Here is a 10,083-nt window from a genome sequence, read left to right on the forward strand (position 1 = left end):
AATTTTCTCATAGATAGGTAAAGTCACTGGTAAGGAAAGTGTTTATCTAATTAATTCAAAGGCTATGCCAAATTTATTTACAGTTAAAAATCATATCAGATCTATTTTCATACAAATAACCAGGACTTAGATACTATTGAAAAAATTTTTTAGCAAATAGCTGTACTTTCATTATGTTCTAGCTAAACTACTTTTACAACATTAGCCTATTCTCTATACTATTAAGCTTGTCAATAGCGACAGCTCTTTATTATCAGAATACTGAAATTATTGTACTGATTACTTTAGTTCCATCCGCTTTGTATACCACCACCACTGGTAATATCTCTACTTTAACCACAATTACATCAATTTATGCTTCTACACTAATACGAAAATGAATCTTTTTCAGTAGATTTTGTTGTTATTGTTGTCACTCCATCTCTCTCTAGCACCAACACCATTCACTATTAGTGGAAAGTTCACTAACAATGAGAACTAACCAACACCTAGCTGTTGCAAAGCATCATTTGCGGTTGTTATTAGACCTACAAGAAATAATATACACATCACAGAATATAGCCGGTATTGTTGTTATTATTCCTGTTTCTAGTTTGTTAAATTGGATACTATTGGTTACTAAAGTAGTTTGAACATTGCCCTTTGTTAACCCAAAACAGTAGTAATGCATGATATATTGTTGCTAGATGTTGGTTGGTTTTCATTGTTAGTGGATATTTTAACTATAGCCACAGTGTAGATGATAGATTAAGACGGAGTAACAACAACAACAATAACATTGGCTGGTAAAGATTTGTTGTTGTCTGTAACTGTAGTAGTCTAGATTAATATAGCTGTGGGTACTCCAACTTCATTAAGAATCTTTAAGGATTCAGAAATTTTTGTGTCATATCTAACATACAGGAAATCTACAATTTTTTGTAAAAAAAACTGAAACTGCTTAAGGTGACACTTCAATGGTTTTAAGTTCAGTAGTTTGCAAAGTTACAAAAACCATAATTTATTTTCTAGAACTACCTAGAAATTCCATAACAATTGTGATTATCATTATTGAATGTAATGATATTGAACTGGTTTATAATAAAAAATAGGACCAAAAAGAAGAAATCAACTTATTTTTACAGAACACCTATGTCTTTAATCAGTGAACTTATTAGATTCATAATTCATATATGTCGTTCTTTTTTGTTTGTATATAGTATATGTTAGAACATAGACAGTATGTCTATTAGGTTTTCTTATTAAAGACTGTTTTATTATGTCGTTAATAATAATAATTAAAAGAGAAAAATATTTTTCAAGAAGAAAAATTTTAAGAAAAAAAAATTTTAAGAAAAAAAAATTTAAAGAAAAGAATCAAAAGAAGAGAGATCATTTTATATTTGCAGATAACATATTATATAATTATATACATTACTTTAATATGTTTTTAATAAACCAGAGATCCAATTTACTAATAAGTTAAGTCATGACTGTATTAAATACAAACACCACGACTTTCCAAGAAATAAAACGCTGTGTCATACAGTAAGCAATATGCTACCACTCCAAACAACCAGTGTCTCATCTTTAGTCATAAAAAATATTTCTTACTAATATACTAAATACTGTTTTTTATTTGATAGTACTCTAGTAATAATTGGTTTGAACTCGAATAGAACATTATGAAATCGCTATACTGATGTTTTTTATCATATAAATTTCGCGAATCCTCATTAACTTTTACTTTAAACTCTATTTGGACTACAACAAAAATATCTTTTATAGATATTTCTGCTGGAATGATATATTACTGGTTTGAGAAACATGTAATTATATCAAAGAAGAAAAATGTTTGTTTTGCACAATCAATATTACAGAGACAAGATCAAACAGAATCAAAATAAATTAATATATTATGAAAAATTGCCAAAAGGTAAACACATATAAGTAGACGACTTTACTTATTAATTTTGCAACCTGGATAAATTACGTTATATTGTATGCTTCTTTTACATTTATATAATTATTAATTCCAAAATAAGAGATCGAGGGGAAATTACTCTACATATTGACATCACAATGACATATAATATGATCACCAACGCTAAACACATGTATACTAATATTATTCATCCAAAAGAAACACGATCCTGTTTAATACATGTATTGGTTCTATCCAAATATTATGAAGATGCAATAGCAATTCTTACTAATCAACACTATCTGCATGACGAATTTTCAGTAACCAAAACACAACTTGGCATTATTGTAATTTTCTGAAAAACAGAATGAAGAATTTTTATATTTCCAGAAAAGTAACATCTACACTTGTAATGTGAATTCAAATTGGTGGTGCTATATTAAAATAAAAAAAATTGGAAGTATTAGAAAAAATTGAAATTTCTTTGAAAATTTTTCTTATTTATTATTGTTTATATTTAGCTAACTCAAATTTTTCCTTTTTTTCATGAAAGATTTTTTTGTTTGTACGTTCCAGTAAAACAGAAAAACATCCTCTTGTCATGTAAACACACATTCAGACCAATTACCACAGAAACCTCATTTCACTTTTCAATTATTCTGTAATAACAAAAGCAAAGAAAATTTTTGGCAAAAGTAAAAATACTTAATTCCAATTTCTAACCGGTTAAATTTTGTCTACATTTGGACAAATTTTTGTCTGATTGTTTAACTTTTTTAGAATGAAAAACTACAACAAGTTTGATTGTTCAACTCTTCTTCTAGCAAACGAGGGTTTGAACATAGTTTTGCAACTCAACAAAGAAACTAACTTTCTGCTTGAACCCATATCAAGATGAATTAATTATATTTTCCTGTTTTAATATGAATATAGTAAGTAAGTAGAAAAAACAAGTTATTATCTTCTTTAAGAAGGTTATTCTTCAGTATTTATCTAATCTATAGCATTTATTTGTTGGAATGTACTTTGTTTAATTCCACGAGCAAAATGACCAACAAAGTTTATTTCTTTTTTTAGTTAGCAACCGTCCTAGAGTGATTGTTGTTATTTTTTGTCCCAAGGACTTGTGTTAGGTTTTATTTTTTAAATTGTAAGTCAATTCTTTACAAAAGCCATAGAACTTTAGGGTTGTTTTTAAATTGTCATTTTTAGACATATCACGAAACTTAGGAATAAAAATACCTCATTTCAGTTACTAACAGAAATATTCCTAAATACTAGTACAAGAAGATGCTTTGGACAACAATAAATCCCATAATCTAAAAATAAAAAACATGCTTAAAAATAGTTCATTGTATACTATCTATTATAGTCATTTCATTCAACCACCAATTGGCAAACAAAAAACAAAAAGAAATGCTCTGTTATCAAGTCTTGCTACTTTAAAAAGATACAAACTTTTTATCACCCTTTGACCTAGTATAAATAAACAACATCATAACAATAGGTCGAATATAATAATAATCATCTTTTTTTCTTGTTTGTCTTAAAATTAAACCAAATAGCTATCATTAAACGACATTGTAAAAGATTTTAAGGATTCCACAAGGTATACGTCATTTTTTCTAGTTCAATAGTACTCTTGCATGTCTTACATATTGTGTATCCGAAAAGGAGAAAAAATACTCCACCTAAATGGAGAATTTTGAATTTTACAAATTATATTGTTCTTATACTAGATCAGAAAAAAGAGAAAAAATCGGAAATAGGAATATCACACTAAAAAGTCTAATTGAGATCCAAATCTGCCAGGAGAATAATTATATTTTAGATCTCTATCATAATAGATGTTCTAATAGAACAATAATAACTTTAAATAATAAATTCTTGGTTAACAAAAGAACAATTTTACTACATTTGTTGAATATTATAAAAAATATTACTACATGCTAACGTCATATAAGGTGCTGATTCTTGCAATACGAACTAAAAAAAGAAAAAAAATTGTTGATGGTTCTTATAGTGTATAACTTTATATAACTTATGTACAAACAGTAACAATGCAATAAAAATTCTTTACCCCTTTTTTTAAATTATACATTCCTATTCGATCCCACGGTCACTGCCAAAAATTTTAATATTCTATTGTGAATGAAGTAATAAATTTTGAACATTCTATAGATCGATTTACTATAGAATATTGTGATATGTATAAAAGAGATATAGACACCAAATAACTAACTAATCAGGGGCGATGATCCTGTAAGAGTGGGGATTCTCTAAAATAATTCAGGGGCAAAAATTCAAAAATAGAACACAAAGAGACATGTATATCTATAGTGTGGTTAGAATTGTCTGTATTGTCTCTTTTCCCACTTGTGTAATTTTTTTCTTCACTTTTATTCTTTTTGTCGTTGCATCAAATACAAAGACAATTGTTTCCAACACAATAGCAAAAAGGAAAAAAACTATTTGTCCATTCTTAAACTTGTAAACTTTCCCTTTTATGTTCTTCCAAAGTAAAATATCTAGACAAAACTAATTCTATTGTCCTGCAATGTGAAAATGTCTAAACAATAAACAATATTTTTAATTCTATATTTGGAAATGTTTTTGAGGACTCAACATTTTCTGTTTCCTTTTTCGTTTAAAGAAATCACTACAAAGTGATTCTTTTTCCTATTAGACATAACAGAATAATTGACTACGCTGTGTTTTTATGCTTTACTTGGATTTTTAGTCCAATTGTTGAAGATTACAGATCTTTTTCTTCATTCTTTGTTTCTACTCCTTTACACACTTTTATCATTGAAGATTTATTGCAAAACTTTATTTATATCTTATTCTGGTTCAGTCAAAAATTTAGAACCTATTAGACGATCATTTTTATTGCAAGTCATGAGCACATTTTTATATAAAACTACCATGGATTATGTCTAAATATTCTTTCGTTTCTTGCTTCTCTTCTTGCAGGCATGAGCATCATCTCGTTATACTCCCAGATGCTACCAGTATAACCGAACTAAGTGAATCACCTCAAATAACCAAAAAACTAACGCCATAAAGTATACGCACTAAACTATATATTTTACTGAAAAGTTAATAATTTCGGATATTTGAAAATAATATAATGGTCTCAAGTGCCTTATCATTGTGCGCGGCACTGCTTTTAGCTGCTTTTTCTGCTGTATCGAAGGCACAAATAGCTTATGTTACTTCTATTGAATCATTTCCTACTTATTCGGAACCGCAAGTATCTTATGCCACTAGTTATCTCGAACCGGTTACTCAAGGTGAGGGTCCTTATGTTACAGTGGACGGACTAATGTTTAATGATCCGTATAATGCATCTAGAGATGCTAGTTGTTTGTTGACTCCAGAACAACAGGCTGCTGTTTTGGAGGCAACTAATAAGTTCAGATCTATGATGGTCGACACTCCTAATGTGACCTGGAATGATGATTTGGCCCAACGGGCTGCGTGGTGGGTTTGCAGTGGTGGTGTTCACATTGTAGGAGACCCTCCAAGTTACGACTACGATATTGGTTCAAACGCTTACGCGGGACCTGGTCCTCTAACCCACGGTGTAGCCAGCTGGTTTAATGAAATCGTTTTTTATAATTACAGCGATCCTTCCTCTCCTACCGTTTGGTATCATGATGGACATTTTACACAGCTTGTTTGGAAATCCTCCAGGGAAGTTGGTTGTGCTGCACAAGAATATTCTCCCGGTACTTATTATCTTGTGTGTCAGTACTTACCTGCTGGTAATGTACTTGGTCAATTCCCTGAAAATGTCATGCCTCTGAAACCAGCTTATTATAAAACTGTTGATGCTCTCTCAACACTTGACTGGATAACCAACGCCGCTGGGTGGAGTTCTCTGTCTCAACATCAAAAAACTCTTACTGTAGCTCCAATTACTATAACTCCGACATCAAATCCTAACCCTGTTTACACAATACCTTTTGGAGATTGGTCAGACCTCTTTCCATCAACAACCCAGATAACTTATTTAAGTGCCACTGACACTTCAACTACCACTACAGCAACATCTAACTCGAGCAACAATCATAGTTCTGCTATTGATACTACTGACAAGTCAACTGTCACCTCTAATAAATCTACTTCAACCAACAGTCGTGGTTCTGCTATTGATGCTACTAACAGATCAACTGCCACTTCTAAAAAATGTACCTCAAGCAACAATCATAGTTCTGTTGTTGATGCTACTGACAGATCAGCTACTACTGCAACAACATCTACCCCAAGCAGCAGTCGTGGTTCTGCTATTGATGCTACTGAAAGATCAGCCACCATTTCTAAAAAATCTACCTCAAATAACAGTAATGGGTCTAGTGTCGATGCCACCAACAAGTCAACAGCCACTTCTAAAAAATCTACCTCGAGTAACAGTTATAGTTCTGCTATAGATACCACTGACAGATCAACCATCACTTCTGAGAAATCTACTTCAATCAGTCATAGTTCTGCTATAGATACCACTGACAGATCAACCATCACTTCTAAGAAATCTACCTCAATCAGTCATAGTTCTGCTATGGATGCTACTGACAGATCATCTACCACTTCTAAAAAATCTACCTCAATCAGTAATGGTTCTACTATGGATGCTACTAACAGATCAACTACCACTTCTAAGAAATCTACCTCAATCAGTCATGGTTCTGCTATTGATGCTACTGAAAGATCAACCACCACAGCAACAACATCTACTGATTATACTAAATATGCGTTGACTCCAGAAGAACAGGCTGCTGTTGTTCTCGCACACAATAAGTTGAGAGCTTTGCATGTCGATACTGGTAATTTGACCTGGTCTAATACTTTAGCTGTATATGCTGAGAAGTATGCTGCCGTTTATGATTGTTCATCTGGTAGACTTGTGCACTCTCATGGTCCATACGGTGAAAACCTTGCCCTGGGATTTCCTAATGCAGTCGCTGCTGTGGACGCCTGGTATAGTGAAATTGCTCATTATAATTACAGCCATCCTGGCTTTTCCATGGCAACTGGACATTTTACACAGGTTGTTTGGAGATCCACCAAGGAGGTTGGTTGTGCTGTAAAATATTGTGGCACCTATTACCGTGATTATGTTGTTTGTGAGTACGCACCTCCTGGTAATTATGAAGGTGAATTCCCTGAAAATGTCATGCCTTTGAAAGCATCTGTTTCAAGTAGTACTTCCAGTAAACCTAAGTCATCCTCTACCCCTTCTGCTACTTCGAAGAAATCTATCTCAAGCAACAGTAATGGTTCTGCTATTGATGCCACTGACAGATCAACTACCACTGCAACAATATCTACTTTAAACAGTCGTGGTTCTGTTATTGATGCTACTGACAGATCAACTGACACTTCTAATAAATCTGCCTCTAGCAACAGCCATAATTCTGCTATTGATGCTACTAACAGATCAACTACCACCTCTAACAAATCTACTCCAATCAGTCGTGGTTCTGGTATCAATGCTACTGACAGATCAACCATCACTTCTAAGAAATCTGCCTCAAACAGTCATAGTTCTACTATGGATGCTACTAACAGATCAATCATCACTTCTAAGAAATCCACTTCAAAGAGTCATAGTTCTGCTATTGATGCTACTGACAGATCAACCTCCACTTCTAAGAAATCTACCTCAATCAGTTATGGTTCTGCTGCGAATACTACTAACAGATCAACCTCCACTTCTAAGAAATCTACCTCAATCAGTTATGGTTCTACTATTGATGCTACTGACAGATCTACCACCATTTCTAAGAAATCTACTTCAATCAGTCATGCTTCTGCTATGAATACTACTGACAGATCAATCATCACTTCCAAGAAATCTACTTCAAGTAACAGTAATGATTCTGCTATGGATGCTACTGACAGATCAACTACCATTTCTAAAAAATCTACCTCAATCAGTCATGGTTCTACTATTGATGCTACTGACAGATCAACCATCACTTCTAAGAAATCTGCCTCAAACAGTCATAGTTCTACTATGGATGCTACTAACAGATCAACTACCACTTCTAAAAAATCTGCCTCTAGCAACAGTCATAATTCTACTATTGATGCTACTAACAGATCAACTACCACCTCTAACAAATCTACTCCAATCAGTCGTGGTTCTGGTATCAATGCTACTGACAGATCAACCATCACTTCTAAAAACTCTGCCTCAAACAGTCATAGTTCTACTATGGATGCTACTGACAGATCAAGTACCACTTCTAAGAAATCTACTTCAAGCAAGAGTAATGGTTCTACTATGGATGCTACTAACAGCTCAACCATCACTTTTAAGAAATCTACTTCAAGCAAAAGTAATGGTTCTAATATCAATGCTACTAACAGATCAACCACCACTTCCAGCAAATCTACTTCAAACAGTCGTGGTTCTGCTATGGATACTACTGACAGATCAACCATCACTTCTAAAAACTCTGCCTCAATCAGTCATAGTTCTACTATTGATGCTACTGACAGATCAACCTCCACTTCTAAAAAATCTACCTCAATCAGTCATGGTTCTGCTATGGATGCCACTGGCAGATCAACCATCACTTCTACCTCTAGCAACAGTCATGGTTCTACTATGGATGCTACTAACAGCTCAACCATCACTTTTAAGAAATCTACTTCAAGCAAAAGTAATGGTTCTAATATCAATGCTACTAACAGATCAACCAACACTTCCAGCAAATCTACTTCAAACAGTCGTGGTTCTGCTATTGATGTTACTGACAGATCGACCACCACTTCTAAAAACTCTGCCTCAATCAGTCATAGTTCTACTATGGATGCTACTGACAAGTCAATTGCCACTGCAACAATATCTACTTCAAACAGTCATAATTCTGCTATGGATGCTACTGACAGATCAACAGCCACTTCTAAAAAATCTACTTCAAACATTCATGGTTCTGCTATGGATGCTACTGGCAAGTCAACCACCACTTCTAAAAAATCTACCTCAAGCAACAGTCGTGGTTCTGCTATGGATGCTACTGGCAAGTCAACCATCACCTCTAATAAATCTACCTTGAGCTATGGTAATAGTTCTGCTATGGATGCTACTCACAGATCAACCACCACTTCTAAGAAATCTACCTCGAGTAACAGTCATAGTTCTGCTATGGATGCCACTGACAGATCAGCTACTACTGCAACAACATCTACCCTAAGCAACAGTAATGGTTCTACTATTAGTGCCAATGGTAATGCACATGCTGCTGGTGAAGCTGCATCTGCTAAAACAAATGTTGCTCACTCCGTCACAACCGCTACTGTTAAGAGCACACACATGGTAGATGTTACTGAATGTCCAATTTGCTCACTATCCACCGCTACCTCTTCGTTTTCTTCCCAAAACGGTCAAACTGCCCTACATGGCGAACCAGTATTGAGAGTTAGCACAGTTTATACTACAGATGGTGTTGTTATCACTACATACACTACTTCATGTCCAGACAGTGCTAAGACAGGTTCTGTTTCAGCTTCTGCTGCTACTGCTACTGCACCTTCAGACGTAAGCATGGAATCTGCCCATTCCAATGTTGTTCCATCTGTAGGTGTTGCTACTTCTTCTTCTAATTCTGCGGAAAGTGTTACAGTTGCAAAATATGAAGGTTTGGCAGCTAGTTTGACCTCAGATGTTCTATTCAGCGCTATTTTAATGGCTCTTATTCATTTGATCTAATTATGATACTGTTTTAGAGAGGCATTTGAACTTGTACTAATAATTGGCAGACGCTGTAATATATCATTTATTGTGATTGTCTGATGTTAGTATAAAAAAATTACAGCACCTGTTGATTATTAGTACAAGTACAAATGCCTCTCTTTTTTATACTAACCTCGGTTTTATTTATTTACTTTTTGTATAAAATATTTTTTTTAAATATAATTTATTTACAGAACACTTTTAGTTGGTCTAATTTATTTTTACTTAAAAATATTGAATCTTGTCCTACTACTACGAGCATGGCCTTAGTAGTTTACTTCATTCTCATCATCATGATGCCTTCTTTTCTTTACCTAAAAAGCATGACTACAGGGGTTGTATAAGTTATTGACCTTCTTAAATACAACTTTATGCGTCTCAAGGACGATATTTTTTTCATTTCAGTTGTGAAGAATACGTCACTATCTATATGGAA

General features: G+C 33.5%; 1 protein-coding gene across 1 annotated transcript; it reads left to right on the plus strand.

Annotated features, from left to right (window-relative positions):
* Window positions 1–5,033: 5,033 nt before the first annotated feature.
* Window positions 5,034–9,623, plus strand: PWA37_004703 (uncharacterized protein; the record flags this gene model as incomplete). Its single annotated transcript, XM_064861180.1, has 1 exon — window positions 5,034–9,623. The coding sequence occupies one exon, from the start codon at window positions 5,034–5,036 to the stop codon at window positions 9,621–9,623; it is 4,590 nt and encodes a 1,529-aa protein (XP_064716857.1).
* Window positions 9,624–10,083: the final 460 nt, after the last annotated feature.

Source organism: Arxiozyma heterogenica (genome assembly GCF_036370985.1).
Source record: "Arxiozyma heterogenica strain weizmannii chromosome Unknown scaffold_7, whole genome shotgun sequence".
Taxonomy (NCBI): Eukaryota; Fungi; Ascomycota; class Saccharomycetes; order Saccharomycetales; family Saccharomycetaceae; genus Arxiozyma; species Arxiozyma heterogenica.